The sequence below is a fragment of the Chroicocephalus ridibundus genome, chromosome 7 (assembly GCF_963924245.1).
Source record: "Chroicocephalus ridibundus chromosome 7, bChrRid1.1, whole genome shotgun sequence".
Classification (NCBI taxonomy): domain Eukaryota; kingdom Metazoa; phylum Chordata; class Aves; order Charadriiformes; family Laridae; genus Chroicocephalus; species Chroicocephalus ridibundus.
In genome coordinates this window covers 40,223,333-40,248,263 of record NC_086290.1, presented here as the reverse complement: position 1 = coordinate 40,248,263, position 24,931 = coordinate 40,223,333, and the positions used below count along the sequence as shown (strand labels likewise).

Genomic DNA, 24,931 nt, shown 5'->3' with positions numbered 1-24,931 from the left:
ATTTAGAAATGGTGATTTTTATTGGGCAACATGAAGCCTCTCCAGGCTGTGCTGAGGCAAATAAACCTTCCTGTGCCAAGAGCGTGTGTGTGCGTGCAGAAATGCCTGGATGTGCCTGCACAGTGCCATTCCAAGAAAACTGTTTGGCTCCTGAAGCCTAAGTCCCTCCCAGCTAAGACATGTTTTGTTACAACACCGGGGTAAGTGTTCTTATACTAAGTCTGACTGCAACTACAGAAGAGTTACTACTGCGTATTAAATATCTGGGCAATTGCCTTCTCAAATACACCAACTAGAGTCTCCTCTGCTCTTAATTAAATATATATATATTTTTTTTTTTTTTCATTCATTGCTCAAACATTTGGTCTTCTCTTCTGGCAGATAACACATACGGACAGGCTTTGGGCTGCCTTTGGATGCTCTGTTTGCAAATTCACATGAACAAGAGCCCGCGTTTGTGTTCATTTCTAACTCGCACAGGCATATGGAAGTGGAAAGCACAAAACCACTCAGGAGACTGGGACACCCTATTCCCTGAATGCCCAGGTACTTAGGGCACCTTTGAAAGACTCTCTCATAATGTATACCCAGATCCAACATGATTTAAAAGAAGATAATATGACCTCCTGTAGACATCTGCACTTGAACAAGCCACTTTAGAGTAACAGCTGAGTAAAAATTCGATACCAGCATAATTTTCTTTGGGATGTTGAAAGTACAGCAATGCAAAGACCAGATGCAACACATGCCCTTCTCACCACCGAGGCAGGCCAAACCTTGCTTTTAACCTTAGCCTGCTCTGGCCATTTGCAAGTAAGATTATTGCAGGCTCCCTTGTTGCTGCTGAAGCTACTGATAGCTTAACCTTTATGAGTGAGCGCGCAATATTCTGAAGGGTGAACAACTTCCTCTGAGGAAAAGGAGTCAACAGGATTTTTCCCCAGCACTCAGAAAGAACCTCATTCTGAAAGCCATCTCGTTCTGTATGCTAACTGGAAAATATAAATATACAATGTGACAGCGTTGGCAGCTTCCCAGTCTGAGAGAACGGTTCTGCCTTCTGGTCAGGGGGACTGGCTTTCACAACAGTATTATAAACTTCTATCAAACATGTACTGAACACTTGTGACACATAAAACAGCCTCTCCATGAAAAGAAATTACAGCTGTCAGCTTGCATCGGAGCAGCCTCAGATTTACAAGCTGGCTGAAAGAACCTGTGTAAGAAACCATTAGTTACTAAAGGTGAAAAGTACAAGCAGATTTATTTAGTGGAAGATATTTATTGTAGGAGAATTGTACTTTTTTTCCTTTATTGGAAAAGTTCTGTTTCCTATAACCTCTCTCTCATGTTTGCTAGCACGCCTTACTATTTGTAAGGGGCTACGTCCTCAGTTAATTCAGTACAGCTAGACTAGCTCTTACTAAAACCAGCTCAAAACGAAGCCCCGTCATCTCCTGTGATAATCTTGAGTTTTGTACCCAAATCCACTGTGGAGCATGCAAAAAATCTGGTATCTAAGGAACCAAGGCAGAAGGTTACCTTGAAAAACAGACTTGGAGTGCTGGGATTTAAAAATAAAATACTCCATCAATGCTTTCCGCATCTCGTGGTCACCAGCACAGATGTAAGACAGATGCACTCCATCCCAGAGATATCACTGAATAGCCCAATCAGGAAAGAAAATAAAACGAGCTTTTCAACTCCTCTTGCTTAAAATATAAATTATTTAGTGGCAGGCTCAGGGTTTCAGCATCATAGATTTCCCCAAATTGTGAGAAGAAAAGAGGTCAGATTATCAGCTTGCATAAACTGGCAGAGACTCATTTGTCTAACAAGGGAGCTGTACTCTGTTTACCCTGGGAGCATCAGGCCTTCAAAACCCTGGGGACCCTCGACCTGTGCAATGTCGGCGTGCTCACAGCTGAAGGACGACCCAGGGAGCCTGCAGTCCCGGCTGGCTGCCAGCCTGCCTCATGCGGTCCCGCAGGTGGCAAGGAGTGCTCGTCTCTTTGACCTTGAGGAGGATTACTTTGCTCGCAACACTTCTGGGTGGCCCCAGTAGGTTTGCCACTGGAACAGCGACCTCTGAGTACACCAAGGTGGAAGCCCCTCAGCAGCGCTGGGTTCATTACCTGGGCATACTGGAACCTGTTTGTACGGCAGATTGCAGCACAGCCATTTGACTCCTGATTTGCAAACTAATCCAGAGTGAAACGTTTGCAAGGAAACTAAGATCTCCCTCTCTACTATTGTTAACTACATCTATTTGACTTCCACCTTCAAGAAGGCAGCCTCCTCTCACCCCAACATAATTATTAGCAATGGCATAAAGATGCAGTGTACCAAATAAACTAAATATGTTGCGCCTAGATACTTTAGAGGGAAGCAGAACTCACAACCATTTGGCTTCTTATTTCTCTCTCTGCAAGAGCCAAAAGTCCAGTCTAAAAATCAGAGTGAGCCGCTAGTCACGCAGCAATGAAGCCTTTGAAAGCGGGGTATGTTTTGAGTTCACCATCCACTGCAGACAGAACACAGCACCTTCCTGAGAGACAACCACGTGGGCTGGTGTACCTGTGCGAGAGCCGGCCCCGAGTGCACCAGAACAGCTCGCAGAAACCATCCTGAAGGTTAAAAGCCAGGGGCCTCCACCCAGGGAGGGACCTCCACCTCGTCACCCCCTCACAGCAACGACATTTAAACATTATGGGGAGAGCGGCAACCTGGTATCTGTCCTTCTGAGCCTGTTTCTCCCCGCTGAGGACACCCTGACAGCGTTGCCAGTTTGAGGCAGATGACCTCATGCGTGTGATTAAAAGGAGACCGATGCTGCTGCTGGTGAGCGCCCGCTCCCGCCCCGGCCCGCAGCGAGGGCTCCCCCCTCCTCGGCCCGCGGCGCCCGGGGAGGCCGCTCCAGGCCCAGGCGCCAGCCCCAGGGCGGCCCCGCACCGCCCGGTCTCACCAGGCCCCACCTCCCCTCTGCTCCCAAACAGGCCCCTGGAGAGCAGGTGGGCGACAAACTCCAGCGTGGGGAGGGAGCAGCACGTGGTTCTCAGCGTTAACTTTACACTCCTTGTTTTGGAGCCTCATTATATAAGAAATATGCTAAGATGAAGAGAGACCTTCAAGCGATTGATCCATTGTTCTCAAGTCTCTTTTGCAAGAAGATGAACTGTAAACCACTCATTAAAATGGACGGAATCTTGTTACTTAAAAGTTTGGAGGGAGGTTGAGGGGGTGAACTTTTGGGGTTGTTTTGTCTTTTTTTTTTTTTTCCTTTTTTTTTCATAAGACCTTTTTACAAAGAACATTTGGCTCAGTTTAACAGATACTGACACAGAACCTACATAAACGCTTTCTACAGCTAAAATTACTCTTTGCTGCCAGTTCCCTTTTAGTTGCTACCGGGAAAATAGACTTAAATTTTAATCTCTGGGCTCCCTCCTCTTTTCTTCTCCTGACTTTTCTTTTCCCTTTTTAAAATGCTGTTTTAAAACGTGCAGTGATTAGATACACAGTAGACATACAATACCACCTGCCCAAAGTTCCATACTGAACTTTTGAACTTTATCTAGGTAGCAAGCAAGGACTTTTCTGCGAATTTGAGCTAACGAAGAGCAACAGCTTTAACCCATAGATGTGTGTATATATGTGTATATTTAAGGACTAAGCAGTAATCTGTGGTAGCAGAAGTCATGTTCCTTTCTGGCCACTTTTCACACACTTCCTTCACATCCTCTGCTGGCACAGACTGCCCAACACATCTTTCACACCCTAGCTGTTCGACAGGAAAATTCATTTATTCTATTTTTTTTTGTTTTATGGGCTTTATGCAATCATGTAGGGCATACGTTTATTACAAGCACAACAGGAAAAGCACGAGGCAATCAGTTGTCTTTATGGGGCTCAAGAATGTTCTAGTTGCAGTTGAAATGTCTGATTTTTTTTTTTTGAGGAACATACACACATCTCAAAGTTTACAAGTGTATCTGACTTCAGCAGCTCCTGCAGTTGGTAACTGTCCTGAGATAAAGAAACAACTCTTTGTTTTTCTGCCTAGCTACCTTTTCGTCCTGAAACGCACATCCTCCCTACTGATACAGAACTGCGAATGGTTCCTAAGGCAAACCCACCGGGAGCTCCCTCATGTAAAGGCTGTTTGCAGAAACCATTGCACTGGAGGACATTCCCATAATGACACCATTTAAACTTTCTGTCACATATAGCAACTTTGAGGGATGCTGACAGCAAGAGATGAAACCCTAAAGTCCCAGCTCTGGTCTGGAATCACTGGACCTGCAGAACATGTGTCTGAGAGGCAGTCCCCACTAGGAGAGCGCTCTGGCAAGATACAGAAACCAGAAACATTACTAGCATTGGTTCTTCCTTTCTGAGCTACTTCCTCCTAGCTGATAGGAGCTGCATGGTAGGCAACAATACTGGCTGTGCACCATCATCAAACAGGGAAAGGAGTAATGGCAGCCATGCCTCTAGGCAGCCATGCCAGCAGGCTGCAGGGTGAAGACTGTTGTCCTTTAATCCCTCACCCCATTACACTCAAGTATATTCCCATCGTGACTTGGATGAGGAGAGGAACACGACAGTGCCATACCTGGTGGAGGCCTAAAAGCGTTACACCAATAATTACCCCACAACACCTTAAGATCATCATGTTTTCTACACTGTTGGATGATGATACAGCTCTGCCTGGAATGAAACATATGCCTCTATGGGGAAAGCTTAGCAGGTCCCGCTTTGCAGTACCGAAACTGTCTCACTCTTTTGGGGGGAGTGGAGGGGAACCGGTTTCAAAAGGGCAAGAGTCAGTGTACAAGTGAAGGGAGTTTATATGTCAGGATTGGAAAGTAGCATCCCTAGGGCTCCCACTTCGGAGGGAGCAAGGGAGGGGCTCTGAGCAATAACTGGGACGTCTCTCTGATCTCATCGTCTACGAGCTTTGTTCCCCACAGGAAGGTGGCTTCTAACTCTCTGATCCCATGCCTCTGCTTGCAGCAATCCCTGGGGTTTGGACCCCAGCAAACTTCTGCAGCTCCCAGTAGAAACTATCAGGAGCCAGAGGGAAAAAACCCAGGCCAGCCCCAGGGAATGCAGTAAAGATCTCTCCGTGGTGTTTGTTCCCCACTGTCTTACTGCACTTCAAGCTGCATCGGACAGAAACACATTTAAACCATAAAGGCACATGAATGAAAACATGGCAACAGTTAACGAGTTCCTCTGTGTCAGTCCTTTCTCAGCTTTGATTTTTAGGACTCACCTGGATTCCAATCAAAATTCCTTCTTTAGGAAACGTAAACCCCGTGGCAAGAATAGCCTTCTGGAAGGCAGAGTACACATCCTCCCCGAAGCATGCGACCTGGGGAAAGGCATCAAGAAGGTTGCATGAGGGGAAAAATGAAAACGAACCCAAAACCACTGCTTTAAAAAGAAACATGAATGACATTTTAAATAGGCTCTTTTGACTTCTTCATGCAGAATCAGACTGCTTTTGCATGGAGTCTGCAGGCGGGGGGGGAAATGAATCAGAAGATCACTGCAGACAAATCTCATAATTTTAATGAAGCAATAACGAAGGAATAAGCAACGCTTTAGTTTCAAACAGCACACCAAAGAGTAATAAGAATTGATTCTGCTGAGTTATGGAAATGCTGTATACAGCCTCTGCTCCAATGTTTGTGAGTGCACTGCAAATTCTTTAAAATTATCTAATGCTAAATACCAGGGAGGGTTCTGCGCGCAGGCAGGTTTCTCTGTGCGCACGCTGCAAACTTGGGTGAGACAACACTGGTGCTGTCATGCACTTCTGGCGATTCTTGGGATTATAAACCATGGTAAAGGTGCATTTCTATTAAAAGTCCACAGATGTACGAAATTCAAGTAAAACATTCTTAGGAAAACAACAAAGCAATCATGCCAATTCATAATAATTTGTTTTATATATACAAAAACTTGATAAAGAAATCAATAAAAATCATTTAGCAGTTCTCCATCATTCAAAACTGCCTGTGGAGCTTGGCTGCTGTCATACGGTAACGATCTTCTGAAAGAACTAAACCGTGTTTCTTACCAAAATTTGGAATTCCGATGACAAGAGGAAGAATGCATGTGCTTTTGTGAAAGTTAAAAGAGAAAAAAAAAACCCAAAACCCTCACTTTTTCTGGCCAACTCCACACTTGCTGAAAAACAGCCAGAAGCAGAAACTGCCACAGTTTTTCCTCTTTGAGATAACAAATGTACACACATATACACATGCCATGAAGGGGAGGATTGAGAATTGCTCTCCCCTTTTCCTCTACGGCCCTTCCCCTCACAGAGCGAGCCCTCACACTCATGGTCTCACTGTTACCATGGTGAGCAGAAACCAGCATTTCGCGTAAGAAGAAGAACAAATGATGATTTTCCAGATCTTCTGCAGTAAAAAAAGAACAACCAACCAAACAAAAATCCCACAAGGGCAGGGATAAAAAAAAAAAATCATGACAACTAGTATATCTCAGCTTTTCTCTAAAAACTCATCCTTGAGTGTTCATTGTGTTCCACAGTGTATCCAGCTGAGGGGTTTCCATGGGCGGTGGACAGCTGCTGCCTTGTAAGCTTGGACCAGGGGTTTCCAGCCTGCCAGGAGAGGTTTAGCCCTATGGCATGGTCAAAACAGCCCCGATGCTCAAAGGGATCCCCACCACTGTGTCTTCTACTATTGTGGGAACCACCACTTCCAGCTAAATACTGGAATTTGTCACTTCCAGATAGATGTGACAAATTCAAGCCCAAATCAAGCCATGTGTGGGAAGAGTGTCTTTGAGGAATAATTGAGCATTTTACCCAAAGCAAGTTATTATCCTTACTTCACTCATAAGGAAGACTTCCATAACTGTCACAGTTTATGGCATTTGTGAATATGGATCTTTCCAACTCATAAAAGTTAATAACCCCTCCTTTATGACCAAGGTAATCTCTAACTCCATATAAAGCTCAGAAAAATAATTCTTGCCCTTAGCTACATTTTTTTATACCGTTCTTTTTTTTTGGGGAGGTGGGGAGTGGAGGGTGGTGTCTGTGTAGTCAATTTTGTTCTGAAAGTAAGGAAGTCATGGAAGTTACTTGGTGTTTTTCTGCCCGTTAACTACACTGAAAAGAAATCTTCTGCAATACTGGTTTCCCACACATTACGAAGAGCAAAATAAAGCAATTCTGGAGAGATGTAGGAGACCGAAGGCTGTTCTTACTGTGTATCTGGGTACAGCGCTTTGTCATACTAAAATGGTAAATCTATCCTAATGAAAACAGCTCAAGTAGACATACCCAAGCTGATATCAAACGGAGCAGTCCAGGCTCTGACACCTGCCTAGCTGTGGTAGAGCAGAGTTAAGTCTAACCCACTTGCCTCAGTATTTAATCACCTCCCAAATGCGCTTTCTAGCCCAGAATAAGTTTCTTGCTATTGCAACTCTTTTCTAGAGTAACAGGGTATATTTACGGAAGCTATTGACAGCTCAGCAATAACTCATAAACAAACCTCTTTGTGCCTGATGATTTAATATCTCTTCAAATGCCGTAGATGGAAACCTCTACCCCTTGAGGGGCGAGGGCTCCCATCAGTGCTGAGCCTCCGCAGGAAGAGGAAGAGCTTTGTGCCTTTACAGCTGGCCACGCGCACGCCAGAGAGACGTCGCAGAAGCCCCTCACAGCCCTGCTGTAGAAGAGTGGGTAAAGCAGCCCAGTCTCCCCCGCATCCTACCAACAGTCAATACTGCAGCCATCACATTTTATTCACTCTTTCTCGCCTTTTGCGCCTTGGGACCTGCCTCAATAGTTACCAGGCAACAACAAAAATATCACTACACGCGTTTGTTGCCTTTAAATAACTAGCACGTTCCAAGACCAAACGCTCATGACCTGGAGTCTCGATATTGCTATTCTGGCATGTGTCGATGAGGGGTTTTGAAAGCTGTAAGCGCTTGTCTGTCTAGAAGCAGGTGATTCATAAAACGGACTGATGCACTGAGAACCTCCCAGAACCCAACAGCTCTCAGATGAACTCATTTCAGGCTGTCACACAGACCAGGTCCAATTCAGGGAGCCGACATGCAGGTAAAGAGGGACATCCAGTGGCTGAATAAACTGGGTTTTCCAGGACTACGTGTTTTTACGGCTAAGAAAGATGTTTTCAATTTTCTGAAGAAGCTACAGATGCCATCATGATTCAGGCAGCATTAAGATCACTTTCAAAGATTCACGATGTTTAAAGGCAACTTGGTTTAAAAAAAAATAGAAAATCTAAAAGATACCTCCCCAGTAGAGGCCATTTCACATCGGAGAACAGGGTCAGCATCTCTCAGCCGGGACCAAGAAAACATTGGGGCCTGGTGAAAGAACAAGGCGGAAGGGAGAGAGAGAATGAAAATTTAATGGATCATTTAAAAAAACCAAACATCCAGCTACACTTGGAAGTGACAGAAAGAGACAGAAAGAATTAAGGGTGATAAGCAAAGGAGTACTTGGCAAATGAGTTCCCGCAGCATCTTGATGACGGACTGGAACAAACAAACATGTATTTCCCCAATAAATCATCTTTCCAACTCTTGCAGTCTTGCTCACATTCTGATGTCAGATTTCTAATCTGTGGTAGCCCACTATCACTATAACTTTTAGGACACATTTTAAAACAGAAAGGCTGCAAAGCACCTAATTCATGAAACGAGGAGAGAAATTACCTGAAGTCAGTTTTTCTGAGACAACTGTTCTCTAACAGAAATTTTTCATTCACAGGAATCAAACCAATCCACAACACCACACTCTTTTGGCGTAAACCAGATGAAACTTTGCAAATGATTTACGTATTTTCCCTCCCTGCCCCCCTCCCCCGAAATACACACCCATAACTTTTTTTTTATCATTTGTATGAAAATATTAAAACCGCTGATTATTATATGAGGACTTCGGTCACTGCGGTCTCTGAGTTCTCTTGTCTAATTTCACCTTAAAATAAAAAGGGTGGGGAAGTGGGGAGAGAGAAAATCTCTCTGTTGAAGAGCCAACGACCACATGTGGCAAAAATGAAACAAATTTTCTGCTAAGGAGAAATTTTCTACGGGGCTAGAAAGACTAGGGAAAATATAGGCCCTTTCTGGAAGGAAACAGGAGACCTGGTCACCTAGGATATGGAGAAGGCCGAGATACTCGATGGCTTTTTTGCCTCAGTCTTCACTGGCCACAGTGGCTCTAGCCACATCACCCAAGTCGCAGAAGGCAAAGGCAGGGACTGTGAGAATGAGAAAACCACCCACTATAGGAGAAGATCAGATTCGAGACCATCTGAGGAACCTGAAGGTGCACAAGTCCATGGGAACTGATGAAATCCATCCGCGGGTCCTGAGGGAACTCATGGATGAAGTTGCCAAGCCACTATCCATCGTATTTGAAAAGTCATGGCAGTCTGGTGAAGTTCACACTGACTGGAAAAGGGGAAACATAACCCCCTTTTCAAAAAGGGAAAAAAGGATGACCCAGGGAACTCCAGGCCAGTCAGGTCTCACCCCTGTGCCCAGACAGATCACGGAGCAGATCCTCCTGGAATCTCTGCTAAGGCACATGGAAAATAAGGGGGTGACTGGTGACAGCCAACATGGCTTCACTAAGGGCAAGATATGCCTCACAAATTTGGTGACCTTCTATGACAGGGTTACAGCATTGGTGGATAAGGGGAGAGCAACAGACATCATCTACCTGGACTTATGCAAAGCTTTTGACACTGTCCCACATGACAACCTGGTCTCTAAATTGGAAAGGCATGGATTTGATGGATGGACCACTCTGCTTTGAGCAACATGGTCTATTGGGAGGTGTCCCTGCCCAGGGCACGGGGTTGGAACTAGGTGATCTTTAAGGTCCCTTCCAACCCAAACCATTCTATGATTCTCTACATCTTAAACTACCACTGGCATTTGCATGAAGACAGCATCCTTGCTGCTTAAAAAATAATCTATTTTTAAATCCAAAGACATAATTCCATTTTTGGAAGTCTCCAAGGGTAACACTGCAGACAAGACAGCTACTGTTTCATGACACCTAACAACGGCCAACTAAAATGTGACATCAGAAATTCATTGCGAAAGGTTTCTCAAAAAATGTCATGTGTCTTTGGGACTTCTAGATCAGTTTTGCTTCTTCTATAAGAAAAGAGAAAATATTTACGGTGGTCAACTCTACAGTCTCAAGCTGAGATATGGCAGTTAAGGTAGACTATTTTTAATGCACATATTGTCTTGACAAGTAACAAGCAACAAAGCCTTCCACCAGCTGCCTAACTTTTGTCTGCCATAAATGTGAAAAGGCACTGGCAGGAGCAGACTCTGGTGCTGGAAATAAATCCTATTTAAAACTTAGCCAGTCATGCTCTATCCAGGAATTAGTATTGGTCAGGCCATGATTCTTGCATCACTCTGCCAGCAAACATGGCAAGATAATATTTCAGTCACTAAAGCTAAAATGGTGGAACTCCGAATCCACAAAGGAGCAGCTATGTTGAGAAAGAAAAGAGTTTCATAGTCTCTTTTCAGAGCATTTAAGAACTACTGGAGAAACAAAATCCCATTTCCATGCAAATATTCCTAGCAATAAAAATGTAAGAGGACAGAAAATATGATGCATGAATAATGAGAACCAGGTTTAACTGGAATATTTTTCAAAGTTTAGCATTTCCAAAGGTATTAGCAGGTTTTTATATTTGACAAATCCACACAGAACACAAGGAGTATAAAAGGCTTTGTAGTGAAGTTTTCAAGAATATAGTTGGGTTTTCCACTCTGTAGCCGGCATTCCCAGGAGAGACAAAACTCTTGACAGTTTAGCTAACAACAGTGCAGAAGCCCCAGGTCTAAATAGTAGAAATTTATAAAAATAAATAAGACTCACAAAAATGAAGAAGTCTCAGATTAGAATTTCAGATAATGCCTGTCAGTAGCACCAAAATAAAATGTAAAATCTACTTATAGACCGAGTGGTTTGCCAACAACCTGAGCTGGCTTGGGCCACAGATTTGGCTTGCATTTTAATAGGTTTGAACATTTAATTAGTAGAAAGACGTTAGGTGTTTTCTGTTTCCTCAATTTTCACTCGATATGGAAGCTATTAAAGCTTGAAAGTTTCTGTATAAACAATTCTCATTATCCATTGTATTTTCTGCACTGCTGTTCTAGATTTTTATGATTAGGAACTTAAATTAATTTTTTTTCTTACACTAAGCATTCAAAAATATCTACCATACACTTTGATATCTTGGGTGCTTAATAGCTCAGTAGGGTAGCTTAGTAATTATGAAAAGTAAAATCTTGGCCCCACTGAAATCAAAGGATCCAAGACTTTCACCCCCATTTTAACTGGTGGGGCAGATAAAGGGGATTCCATACATTCAACAGCCCATGTCCCAAATCCTTAAAATAAAATCTGGGGGGCACTCAAAACACAATCTTCTATATGTCCATACGTATATGAGGTAGTATTATGAAATAGCTTGAACTTCAAGCTATTCTGAAGTTCAATTCTGCAAGTGCATATTTATTACGCCGTTTATAAACATGATTCAGAGAAATAAAGGAAGATTAATTTTATTAATAATCACTGGATAATTTTCTTTTGATTTTTCTCTAAAATTCCCAACATACATTATCTTGACAGAAACTACAAAAGGTCATTTTGGCTTTTAGCCAATGAGTCAATTGTTCTCTCTGGGCATTAAAGTACTAATTGCCTATTAATGCACCAGGTGCTGGCTCTGTTGTGGGTTTTTGAGTGTTCTTTTGGAAACCATACCTTAATTCCAACATATTTGGATGGAATAACGGGATGTTCCAGTGTGGGGAGGGATGACTCATTAATCTCTTTTCCAATCATCACTTTTGTAGCCACATCGATGAAGTCCACACCCAGAGTCTTCGATACAAAAGGGAAGGAGCGTGAAGCCCGCAAGTTGCACTCTATCACCTGATGGGATTAAAAAGGAGAAATACCAGGGTCAGGCACTGTGCAGGGAAGAAATTGGTTCATATTTCTGGAAATCAGTCCTTACTCATCTTGGCAGAGATGCTCTTCAGATTGCCAAATAAGAAATACAGAAATTGCGTTGAATATTACAGACAGTGATGAGGGATGAGTAGTGGCCAGCTTGACATACAAGGAGCCTGATGTTCTGCACCTGAGTTTCATCTCTATTGTCTGAAAATGAGAACTGAGAGCAATCCAGAGTTCGCTCTGTAAAACATGTTGTATTATACCCTAAGTTAATGTGCAAGAGGCACGGGACCCTATGCGCAGGCATTAGGTACAGCCTTTAGAAGCCCACCTTGTTCTTTTTCCACGGCAATGGCACTTCATGAAGGACTGATCTATCCTTACCTTCCATCTACATCCAGAAGTCATTCAGTGCTTAGAAGCACACTATGGAGTTCATTAGCCAAAGAGGAACTGCTGTAAGTGAGAATGAAGGGGGAGCGGAGGGGAGCAAGAATAGGTAATTTAAGACCGGATGGAAAAGGGGGATTATCCAGAGACAACTGAGGAAAAGCAAGGAAGGAAAAACTCCGTTCTGTCCCTCTTTGTAGTTTCTAAATAACTACATGTGAAACAGAAGAAAGATGAAGAACAGTAAGTACATTTTTCTCAACTAATAACCCGAACAAGATTTTTCACCAATAATACATCTCTTCTATACCATGTCAGGTTTTCTTTCCATTCACCTCTTCCTCAATCGTACTCTGCTCACTTTCCTCTTACCACCTTCCATTAGCAACAGAAAGCCAACTGCTACCATAAAGAGTCTGCCATCTGCCGTACTTCTGTTACTGATAGCTACTAGCACCACACTATTTAGATAGCCATCTTAATGGCTTATATTAAAGGCTTAAACACTTAAATTGTTTTGCTTTCTTTACAATGCCTTGGAAGGCTTATTCTAACGATTGAAATAGCTAAAGATGAGAGAGGACATTGGAGATCTAAAAGCAACGATATTCAGTTCACAGGATGAGGCGCAGGCCCCAGTGCTGTCCATCGTATTCCAATCTGTTAGGTTTGGGAAGGACAGCAGCCCACAGCAAAACAAAGGCAGTGTTGACAGGCAATGCCACCGGGCTCACCCACCCTCCGCGTGAGGGCAGGGAGGACGCTCCCTCCCACGCAGGCAGGGAGAGCTGCCTGACTCGGGGTGGCACAGGTGAGCCCCACATCACCAGACCAGGCGGGTTAGGAACCCACAGCTGCTCCTGCCACAGAGCTTCCAGGGCAGGGAGCGCAGGAACCACGCACCTCACTATCCAAAGCAGGGCCTGACTGCCTCCCACAGCCACACGAGCTCTTACCAGCACGTTGTTGCCTCGCACCAAGAACTGAATGTTGAATGGACCAGAGATGGCAAAGGCATTTGCAATCTTTTTTGTAGCCGCTTTTACCTATTAAAAAAAAAAGTGTCTATATAATAAAGAAATAAATTCCACAAAATAGCATCATGGTAATAAATCACCTCACATGTGGATTCCTTTACGTGTCACATTTCTCTACCCCAGCCTGTTTTTTCTCTATACCCTTATTTTGGCAGGAGCATTATCTTTCAGAAGCAAACATGTTCTATCTGCCTGGTTACCTACAGTTCAAAGAGCTATTTGAGGGCGGAAGTAAGAATCAGCTTCATGTGTGAGAAAGCAGGGGAAAGAAGGAGAAAGAGAGAGAATAAAAGCCTACCCTGTCTCTAGCAATTCCTGCCCTGCACACTGGAGCCTTTATACCTTTCTTGGTGAAATAATGAATAATGATGTTTTGCCATTGGAGATTAACTAGTCAGTTTTACAAGTGTCCCAAAAGTCTTTCACCAGCATGCCTGTCCCATCACAGACCAGTGGGAGGTGCCTCAGCAAATACACTCTGGAACAAAATGGGAAAAAACACTATGATCTTCTTTTCTAGGTTTGTCAAGAAATACGTGCCATTTCAGTACAAGCCTTTGAATAGCTTCGCTCCAGGAGGTGACTGTTTTCAGAATCAAGGCCTTGGACATTGTTGTAAACAGAGCTGGAGCACAGAGCCCTGCATTACGGCTCTTGCTAGCTTCCAAGCAAACCCTTAACAGGGTGACATCATGGGGGATGGCACGTTTCATTTAGAAAATTCATTTTGACAACTAACTCTGTATCGTTAAGTTTATTCTTGAAAGGGGAAAAAGTTAAGATTAGGTGGGGTTCATTCATCCTGATATCCTTTCTGGAAAAGCAAGCAGCTAGAAAGTCATACACCTGATCTAATCATTTAAGGACTGTGGGAGAAAAGGAAGTGGAAAGTGAACTGTGGCATATATACGAATTAGGCAATCCTCTACTGCTATGGAAGCTGGTTCTAAACAAATGAAACAAAAAAATCCAATGGCTGTGAAAGTGTGTACATCTATTGCTGAAATTATAGATGAAACTAATGGGATACAGATTGAGATGATCCTATGTACAGTACAGCCGGTCACAGGGGGCACACTGACATCCTACACTTGCACATACCACACTGGCCTTTAAAAAAAAAAACATTGGTGATTTGATTTCTCCATTGGTGATTGAGTTCTCCCAAGCAAAGGGGGAGAGCAGATTCAAACTCTTTATTTTCTCTTTTCAGTGCTAGTGCAACACCTACCTTCTCCAAGGCTCCCTGGCTAATCGTCTGTGTGGGTAACACGAGGGTGGCGTCTCCAGAGTGAACACCTGCATCCTCCACGTGCTCTGAAATAGCATGTGAAACAACCTGCACACAGTCAGAAGAGAGCAGTTAGTCACCTCGCCTGCTCTCGGGACCTGCTCCCCCGTCTCCAGCCCAGCGCAGTCCCCTGAACAGAGCTGTATCCGAAAGAGGATACAGACAGGGGAGAAAAAAGGGAATTTCCCAAGATTTTGGGGAGAATAGGCCTGAAGCAGACACAGGCATATGAACAAGGGGAACACATTAGTGTCTTTTATAGCATGGTTAAGCAAACTGCGAATGTGATAAACATCTACCGCAGCCTGGAGAGCCTAAGGCTTGCTTCCTCTCGCAGAAGGTAAAAGCTAATTAGGCTTTAAACCAGCTCTCTACGTTCTGCTTGCCACGAACAGAAAAAAGTTGTCATTCCGCAATAGAAACAAGTATGGACTAATGTCATTTGTATATTATTGTTCCCCCCGCTCTTTTGTGGTGTTTAAATCGTGGAGAAAAGCAAGCAGAGGAAATTCAGGCCTAAGGATTTAAATGGAATGAATTGCATCAAGGCGCACTACTTGGATACTGAAAAAATGATCTTGTCTGCTGGTTAAAAATGAAGATTGAAAACAGAATATTTCTGTTAAATGTGAAGTTTGTGATTTTTTTTTGCAAGAACTGTCTTTGATTAGTAATGAAATGCAAGGTGAAGTTGCAATAATAAAACAACTGTGGTAATATCGTAACACATGCTGATACTATTCTGATGAAAGTAATTTGTGAAGGCAGTGACTTGTGAATCCAGTAAAAATGACATTCTAAGAGATTCATCCACATGGTTAAGCAATGCTTAAAAACATAACTATTTAGATGTATACAATAAGGTAGGTCGAGCTTTTCAAGCACGATGTTTTTGAACCTAAGATGAATTCATCTTTTCTTGTTTCTCTGCTCTTCTCAGCACGAATCCATGGCTGTACAGTAAATCATTCAAACCACACATTTTTGCAAATCTCCGATCCCGAAAAACAAGTTTAATATTAAAGCAAAGCTAAGTTCTTACTCTTCCTGCCTTGGCTACAGCATCCATTTCCACCTCACGGGCATCTTCGATAAATTTAGTGAGTACCACGGGGTGATCCTGTCATCAAGACAAGACAAAAGACGAAAGTTTTGATTTGAGATTATTTAGGGACCATCCAAGTGCTCCACTATTCATCACTGGAAAACCTTTGCAAGCAGAATCCCACAAGGCCAATCAATTCATAACCTTATTTCCACAGATAAGTGAACTTCGCGAAGAAATAATGGGGGAAACTTGGCGTGATTTCCCCAAAGCCACGGGTGCATTAGTTTGAGTCTTCCATAATGTCACCATGACAGGAAAATTTGGGGCAAGACCACAAAGAGCTTTTAAGTGAGATCATGGCAAAAAGACAGTGGGATGTGTGCATGGGTCCAGTGACCTCTGATTCTGTCTCCCAAAGACAGTCCCTGTCTCCAAGATCTCCAGTTCTTCCTCCCTCTGAGCCTCCCAGCCACCTCACTAAATGTACGGCTTCACAAAGTAATTGATTTGCCATACTTAATGACTTTCTATAGTGGCTGTTTGCTGTTTTAGAGAGTCTCATATTTTAGGCAACTGATCCATTCATTTCTCATTTCTCTGCCTGGTTTCCTAGGTCTCCAAGGGAGAGGTTGCCACTAATTACAGCTGGCCAGGAATGACCTGCCCTTGACTCTCAATACCTTCCCTGGTATACATTGTTTTCCTTCTTCCCTTCCTCTTCTTCCTGCCTGTCTCTGGGATGCTAGCACACACTTCCCACTCTCCTCTAATGCTTTCTTCATCCAGCCACCTGCTCCAACAGACAGTTAAAAACCTAATCCACATTCCTCCTGGCCAGCTTTGTGTCTCAACATTTTACCTGTCCTATCCACTATTAACTGCCTGTTATTTATTAGAGAATAAAATGGAATAAATGGCAGTCTGTGCATGCTCAAAAGGCTCCTCTTGAAAAAATATAAAGCAACTCCAAAAGTTACAAGACACAATTCCTTACATTTATCAGTACAAGGGTAAATTCACAGGCAAGGACAATGCCGCAGCCTACACTGTTTCATAAATTTAGTGCCTTGTGTCCTGTAACTTTCTGTCTTGGTGCAGTTTTTCATCAGGAAGATTTTATATGTGCATACAACCTTGTTTACTCCAATTTGTCTCAACTTGCACAAGAAGTTTTGAACATTATTGACAACATAAATGCCATAATGACACAACACCATAACGGCAAAGTCGCTAAAACAACAGAATAACACTGGTCAGGCACTTTACCTGGAGATGCTCCATTGGATGGAGCAGAACTGGGTAAGGCTTTGTAACCAGAAAAATGAAGCCTGTGTCCCACTCACGTTCCGTCGTATGCTCACAACTAATACTGCTACGTGGAACTACTCACAGGCCAGAAGAGCCTTGACAAGACTAAAAAAAACCTCCCTAATTTAAAAGCAGAATACAGTACTTTTGTTCTGCTTTGCATCAACTGTATTATAGCTTTTGTCAATATAAAATGCTGGATGAAGAAAGAAGTCTTCCCTTAGCAGTTTGACTACACTAGCAAATATTAAGCATGTCAATCTAGTGTAAGCCTCTGCAAGATCAGGGCCAGAGCACCCAAAGCCTCATGGTGTGCCACCGCTCATGTCTGCAGCAGGCGTCAGTGCCTTGTTTGTGTAGCAGAACTGGACATCATAAGGATCCCATGGGAACACCCACTCTTTCCCCTGCGAACGCATCATGTACTGTCAAAGACTTCAACTCCCAGCAGGGCCTCCTGTACCAGTGATGAGACCTCTCAGCAATGAAGAATATCATTGCCCAATTCAAGTCAATCAAACTGTGACAAGTTAAGGTGACCAAGGGTCGCTTTCCTGGGCTTCAGCCTCCCATAGGGTACCCATTGTCATCATAAAGCCATCCAACGGCATAAGAAAGTGATCTGTCCCACTCAATGTGGCTTGAGGCTACTGCCTGGTCTGCTTCCGCGAGCGGGTGGGGAAACACAAGGCAGACAACATCACCAAGCAGAGAGAGAAGCCAGGTGTTCTGGGAGGCTGAGCACTGCTAAGGACCTGGTTTCTACCACAGGCTGGCCCGTAGTCTTTTGAGGATTAGTTATACAATTCCTTCTGATGGAAGTAACAGTGGCACTCTCCCGCTTTCCAAAATCCCTTTAAAGTTATTCAGAGATGATAGCAAGTGGTCTGGCTTGCCTCCACACTACCCTGTCCTTCAGGATATTATTACTTCGCAAGGTATCTCCCTTTCATTCCATTTTTCTTGCTGAAATGATAAACTTTCATCATTTGCCTCATGCACCTAAAAACCACATTGTTGTGTTTTCAGAGAGTTCCTCTTTGACTTAGTTATTTTTAAGTCCAAGATTCCTGTGACAGTAGTGTTTATGGTGCTACAGTACTGTTCTGAACAGTCACCATTCCAAAAAAAAAAAAAACACAGGGGGGATAATAACCCGTGGAAGACAACAGACCAAAAGGTGAGGCCAAACTCAGAGACTGTTGAAAGGTCAGACTTTGAATTCTGTATGTTCTTCATTCAATCTCGATCGTTTAACTTTCTCCTCCCATACTCGCATCTTTCCGAACATCCCTTGCACAATAACACTGATAGAAGGCACAGAAGAAATTCAGGCTTTGAGTTGTTTACTATGTTCTGAAGTATTCATGTCTTTGGGAAATTGCTCGTATTTTTCTTTTCTAAATTTCAACGTACTGGACCTTCCCTTTGCTAGAAAAAAAGACACTTTCAAAATTCCCAAATTAGCTTTTGAAAAACATTTAAGACAGAAACTAGCGCTTTCATCTTCTGCATTACATACTCTGCAGATCAATAATCCCACTGGATTAATAGTAAGCAGGCAGCAGTCCTGCTTTTGTATCTGAAGAAAATGGAACTCAGTAGATGATTTGGAGTTAAATGTCACAGCGAAATCTTGCAAATGTTCCTGCATTTAGAAGGGGGAAAAAAAAACAGGTCATTTGTGAGAGAGAAGTTGCTAGTATGAAGCCAGTTCAAAGAAGCCAGAAAACAGTTCCGAAACTGAGTGAAAGATTCTATCCGTTCCATGCTGGTTGCTGCTACTAGCAAGCTCGGATGGGGTAGGAAGGGTCTCAGCCCACTAGCCAACATTTATTGATATAATTAACTGGTCAGAAATGGGTGCCTATGTACAACCACTAACTGCTGTCCCCGCTCCGTGCAGGCACGCCAATGGTACCAGTGAGGATGCTTGCGCAGGCTCCCATGGTCTGCCTCTTAGGGAACAAACTGAGGAGTCAAACTCTAATTTCACTGGCTCCTCCCCAAATGAAGAAGGGAAAGAGGGAGGAAGACACAATACAGAAACAAAGAGATGGAAAACACAGTAGAGATGAAACAAATAGAGCAAACACAAAAAGAAAAAGCAGTAGCAGCACAAAGACTGGTACCTGAGAGACTCTGGTGGCTTCTGCTAAGAACTTCTTCATTTCCTCTTCAGAGAAGACTACATTCATTGCAGACCCACTGTGAGAACGGCAAAGAAAAGAAAACAGGTCAGCTTCTTTTATGACTTCAAGGAGACGTCAGTGTTAGACATCACAGCACAGGATGGTCAACTACCCTTGTATGACAGGCTAGCTGAGCAAACCCCTGACTCCAGCTACTTGCTCCTCTCTTGGCTGAAAGGCAGAGCCGGTACCTAGTGAACCTCCATTATACCTCCCAGAGAAGAGACGTGACCTCCAGACCCATAACAAAGAATCAAATAAAGAACTGTGGCCATGTAGCCTCAACACTGCTGCCAAATTCCCTTTCTGACCCAAAATTTTAACACCCCTCCTAAGCTGGAGGAGATGGCTACTCAGGCAGATAGACCCACAAAGGACCCAGACTTTTACATACATTTGGGTCAGCTGGGAGCTCAGGACAAAAGGGATGCTTTGCTGACTTTAGCCCAATTGCTCATCAGTGACAGATGATGCGAGGAACACACAGGCCACTGGTGATGGTTGTGACAGTGTAAATGCAGATGAAAACAGGCTGTTCTTTGCTGGCCATTTCACTGTGCCCCTCCCCTAATGTCCTAGTCCTGGAGGGAGAGGCACAGCAGGTACAGACAACTGTGTCTGAAACCGACTTTGAAATGTAGCTGTCAGTAATATCAGAGAGGGGTGTCCGGGGGAACATGGGTGAAGAGTCAGTGACTCAAGTCCCTTTTAAAGACAAGAATCTTTTTAAAAAAAGATGTTACATTGGTCCTTTTTACCATTGATGCTCGGCTTCCCCTTTGCTTCGGTGGGCAAGCCCACAGAGGCTGTGGGGAAAAGTGGAGGAAGAATCTATGCCATGAAATCGGTCACTTTAGCCTAAGATAAATAGACACAAGCACCTGGGTGATTATACTTACCAGCCTACTTCTTCAGCCGATGTAAATCAATAGAGTTCAGTTAAATCCATGGACCTATGTCAGTAGCACCACCAAGGATGTGAGCTGGTAGACACAGTACACAACTAGCGGGGAAATGCATTTAGTTTTCTAAGGCAACCAGCAAACATTAAAGGCCACATCTGTTCAAAGGATGAAGTCTAGCTGCGGACCTGCTGCTGTTCGGCAAATAGAGGCCAGACGGTGTGCTGTGCTAGGGCTTTTCACTTTCTGTTTCCTCAGCTCTGACATTCTGCAGTTTCACCTTTCTCCCTGCAGTCCCCCTAACCTGTCCAAACACCCTTTAGCAAATACTTACTATGGAAAGGGCCTGTACTGAATTTGATACAGACAGAAACGACAGGCTAAAAGAAGTGTTCCCTAAAAATCTGGAGAATGACATCAGGAGCAGTTTCTAACTTCTCCTCCTGATTTGAGTGCTGGTATTTAACTTTGCTTTGCAAGCCCACTGCAAGCTTCAGAAACTGGATAGAAAAGTCATGTGTAGCAGTCTCTTCTAAAGGAGGGCTGAACACACAAGAAATCCTTTTCTTCCTTTTAAAGAAGACGACTTTTTTTTTTTTTTGCTCCCCTGAAAAGTAATACTGTGCCTCTTCATTTTGACATGTGTCTCTTCTTCATATGAAAAGGATCCTGTCTCAAATTTATTTTCACTGTCAATTGAGCCCAGCTAAGTGCCTCTCCATGCCTAGTCATCCAGCTATGAAGAAACTCCTTGCAGAGAAGTGATCATTCAGAACGTGTGAGTTTCCTGTGTGTATGCACTGGTGTAACTTTTCTGTACAAAGTCTATTTAAGGAGATGCAGCTGCCACAGCATAGGGACATAAAACATGCCTGTAAGCAGAGAAGCTTAGCAAATAAGAAGCTGAATTCAAAAGATGCGCTGTCATTTTCTGAAAACAGATGCCAACCCCAATGAATGGTCTCAGCATGTTCCCTTCTGTTTTTCCTGGTGGCAAACAATCTTCTAACTTAATTGTACAGGTAGTAGTGTCAGGAACCTTAAGGAATATCCCAGATGGTTCATGTTTTTGGCCTTGAGAGATGAAAAAAGATAATGCAGCTAAACAGACATCCTTATGACTATATTCGACCTTTGATGGGTGCCCGATGGACATACGGGCCCACTGGCTTCCTTTATTGGCTTAAGCACTTGTCCCACCTTTTAAGAAGGGCAGCTTCATGCCACATGCACCTCGCACAGTGTTTTCCACACGTCCCCTGAAATGACTCTCCTTTGCCTCAAAGAGCCTTTTGCAGTTCATCCCCCCAACCTGATGCGCTGAGGTTGAGCCTTACCTCAGAACATAGGAAGGCCTCAGCAAACATGGGTAACTCACAGACCTCGCAAATTCGACTGCATCTCTCTAAAGACAGGGGGGAAAAACATGCTGTGAACAAGAACATATTTTAAAGTCATACCAAAATTTCAACTCTAACTGCATTTGCACGTTACTAGCCATTAAGATCGGAGAGGGGATGGGGGAAGAGGATTTGAAGCAGGGGACTACAGCCTGGGCTGAAGATAATACACGATTTCTCGGCTCCCGAGTTGTCATCTTCAGACCTTCCGTGTCCATAGAGCTTCACCAGGAAAAAAGGGCAGTGCCAACACCTCTCTATTCCTCTGCAATCTCCACCTGCTCAAACAGTTTTCAAAGCCAGCAGGATAAACGAGAGTAGCCTGACAGCAGTGCTAACTTTTGCTGGGTATACACCCCATGTTGTGTAAAGGTGATTTAAAGACACTTCCCTTCCAGTTTCCATCCCACTCCCAGTGATGCTATAGCATCACCTTACAGGGATCAAAAAGTTCTTCAACATCAGCAGTAAAAAAAACTGCCAAATGTCTTTGGAATCTTCAAAGGTATCAGTAAGTCGGTCCCCTCTGAGCAGGTTCTCATAGCAACCCCCAGCCACTCCATCATTTTTCAGAGGCACAGCCCAGCTTACCAGTGTGCTGACTGCCTTCCAGGGAGCCTGGGCCACGTGCAGCTCATCCAAAACAGCTGAGAATATGGAGCGATCTTCTGCCTGGTCAATCTGCAAAGGATTTGTGCCCAGGATCTTCACTCCACTCTGGTGCAGTGGCACTGCCAAGTTATTGGGAATCTGCCCACCTACGGAAATAATGCACCCGCTGCAGCCCTGTTGGCAGAGAGAAAGGAATGCAGTCACGTCCAAGTTAGCTTAACATTAAAAGCTGCTATAACCAGGCAATCAATATTTGGATTACACCACTTTTCAGGTTGCTGTGAGTAAAGGCAGATCATAATTGTGCTGAACCAGAGGCACCCAGGCTGCAAAGTGCGATCCAGAGGGTGTAGCCTCTCTAAAACAGCAATATCCTCCTTGATACCCTCAAAAACCAGTAGTAATTTGAGGTCAAATTCCCCAGGAAACTAAAGAAATCCACAATGTTCACATGCCTTTTGACATCAAGCCAAGATTTTAAAACTTCTGCTAGAACCACCGACTGTCACCTTGTTTTCACATCATGTTTAGGTTCTTCTGCCTTCCCAGTGAGGACAAGCACTGAGCTGCCCCAGGCCCCTTTGCTCTGCAGGGGCAGGTCGCTGGGAAAATGTCACACCTTGCAGCAAACCCCAAAACTCCACGCGGTGGGGTGAGGTCTCCCTCCTGTGTTCACATGGGGACCATCACGCCAACCGAGCCCACTCCCACCCGCCTGCTCTGACCTTTGGACACAGTAGCATGAACAAACACAACATTTTAGGTCCCCTTTCTTTCTCAGCCCAGGTCTTCCAAGAAAACAGCCTCTCCCATGCTCGTTGACAGGAATGCCAGAGGAACAGGCATTCACACAAACTTTTTTATTAAAGACTTGCAAGGCAGTAGCCTCCAGCAGAAAGGAAATGGGAAACAACTGGAATTTTTAGTTATTTTTCTGCCAGCACCATTATTTGCTAAGCAAACACCTCTTCCCAGCCGCAGAAGCCAGCCCTTAAGGAGCACTCACTGCTGGTCCCTTGCCGGCCTTGTACAAAGCAGAGCAGAGCCCGATCCCTCCGACAGCCTGTGGTAGGGAATTACTCGGGATACGCTGAGCCCTTTATTTTAATTCATCCGCATTATTCCTGACTAGCTCCTCATTTCTGGTAGTGCACTCGATAGTAACAAGTATTTCAGCCAAATTCTCATGTATGCTCCTCTCTACACATGTTATTTGCAAGCGCTTCAATTCCAGAATGGATGAGGTGGGAGAGATGGCACAGCATCCTCCAGCCACAATGGCACCTTCCGTGTTTGTCACTGGCCGACCACGACATTTGAAGTGAGAAAAATAATAAATGACAAACAATAAAAGACAGGTAAGCTTCCTTGCAAACACACATCCTTCTTCAGCTGCAAATATGGGCGCTTTTGCTTTTTTTAATAGAACCCCTAATGATTTCAAGTACAATCTAGCGTGGTGTGAAATTTTTCAATAGTAAAAATAACAGGCCTTAGAGTACCTGCAACAATCATGAGGACGTGAATTACATTTAGATTATGTAATAATTGAGGGTAATTAAATAATGGGCACTTTACTTCCAAATTAAAGCTGGTGAAACTTTGCCCAAAGGAGAATCAGGCCCACAGCACAGCTGCAGTCAAGGGCTCTTTTGAACCAAATGTGCTTTGTGCAGTTTTACCCACCTCTGACAAGAGAGAAACATAAATCAAGTGATCCACGGTTTGGCTCTATCTTTTAGAGTATCAACGTTCTTTTAGTTAACAAGTGTGTTTTTCCTGAAGAAGGTCAGCCCCACTGGCCTTCCTGGAAGAGGAACGCCTTAATGAGGGATTTAAAGGGATTTAGAGTGGCAGATCTGCTCCGGAGAGCAGGATGGACTAGAAGTGACTGAGAAAAAACAGATGATAAATGCTAGCACAAACCCTGCTCAACTTTCATGTAGTTAATTTCCTACCATAATAAAAATCCACTAAGAAAGTCTGGCATTTAAGCAACACTTATTAGCCCAAGGTCTACAAGACTGTTATTTGCTCAACATGCTAATATACAGTGCTAGAGGTTTTTTGTTTTTTTTTTTCCTTTTCGCTCTGTAGTCACTTATGGGATGACACACTGCTGCTGGCCAAAAACGACCAGCTGAAAGAACATAGAAGAGGGAGTGAAAAATGCCTCATTAGTAGAGGGTGGCGCAAGGACAGAAGCCCCTTTGTGCCCACACGGGGTTGTGTCATGACATCAGAGCTCGCCATCTCCAACTCAGAAGAAGAATCTGTTCCTTACTGCTTTCAGACCCATCCAAAATACAGTACTTATCTCTAGTCCCTGGACCCCTTACCATCCCACAGACAAGAACCAGCCAGTGAAGGAGCAAACCCCTTCTTGCAGCTTGGCGTGGTTCCTCTTTGATCACAAGTCAAAGTAACTTTGCTGCCAAGGTCAACCAACATCTTAATCTATCCTCACCATATTTGAAATGTGAATGTCCTGGCTAACAGTTTCTCTTCAGCTGCCGCTTGTTTCTTCCTTTAAAAGCCTCTAAAATCCAAATACTGCCTACATCAAAGTTGGGATGGCGTTAGGGACTCCAGCCCCAAGGAGACAGAGGAGAGAGCTCATTCAAGCAGATAGCAAAGAATCATTTACTCATTTTTACTCCAAAAGATCCATAAATTGAGACCCAGCTGCTGCTTACTTCTTCCTCTAAAATTCTGCTGTT

At 43.7% G+C, this 24,931-nt stretch overlaps 1 protein-coding gene across 1 annotated transcript in view; it reads right to left on the bottom strand.

Annotated features, from left to right (window-relative positions):
• The window catches only part of CPS1 (carbamoyl-phosphate synthase 1), a 93,197-nt gene that overhangs the window by 4,112 nt on the left and 64,154 nt on the right, over positions 1–24,931 (bottom strand). The window contains exons 27-35 of the mRNA XM_063341271.1: positions 22,191–22,385; positions 21,537–21,604; positions 19,238–19,313; positions 15,792–15,869; positions 14,690–14,797; positions 13,378–13,467; positions 11,834–12,004; positions 8,311–8,385; positions 5,279–5,377 (exon numbers count right to left, since the gene is read on the bottom strand). Of these exons, the coding sequence (XP_063197341.1) occupies positions 5,279–5,377; positions 8,311–8,385; positions 11,834–12,004; positions 13,378–13,467; positions 14,690–14,797; positions 15,792–15,869; positions 19,238–19,313; positions 21,537–21,604; positions 22,191–22,385 (960 nt within the window). The remainder of the gene's footprint in view (positions 1–5,278; positions 5,378–8,310; positions 8,386–11,833; positions 12,005–13,377; positions 13,468–14,689; positions 14,798–15,791; positions 15,870–19,237; positions 19,314–21,536; positions 21,605–22,190; positions 22,386–24,931) is intronic.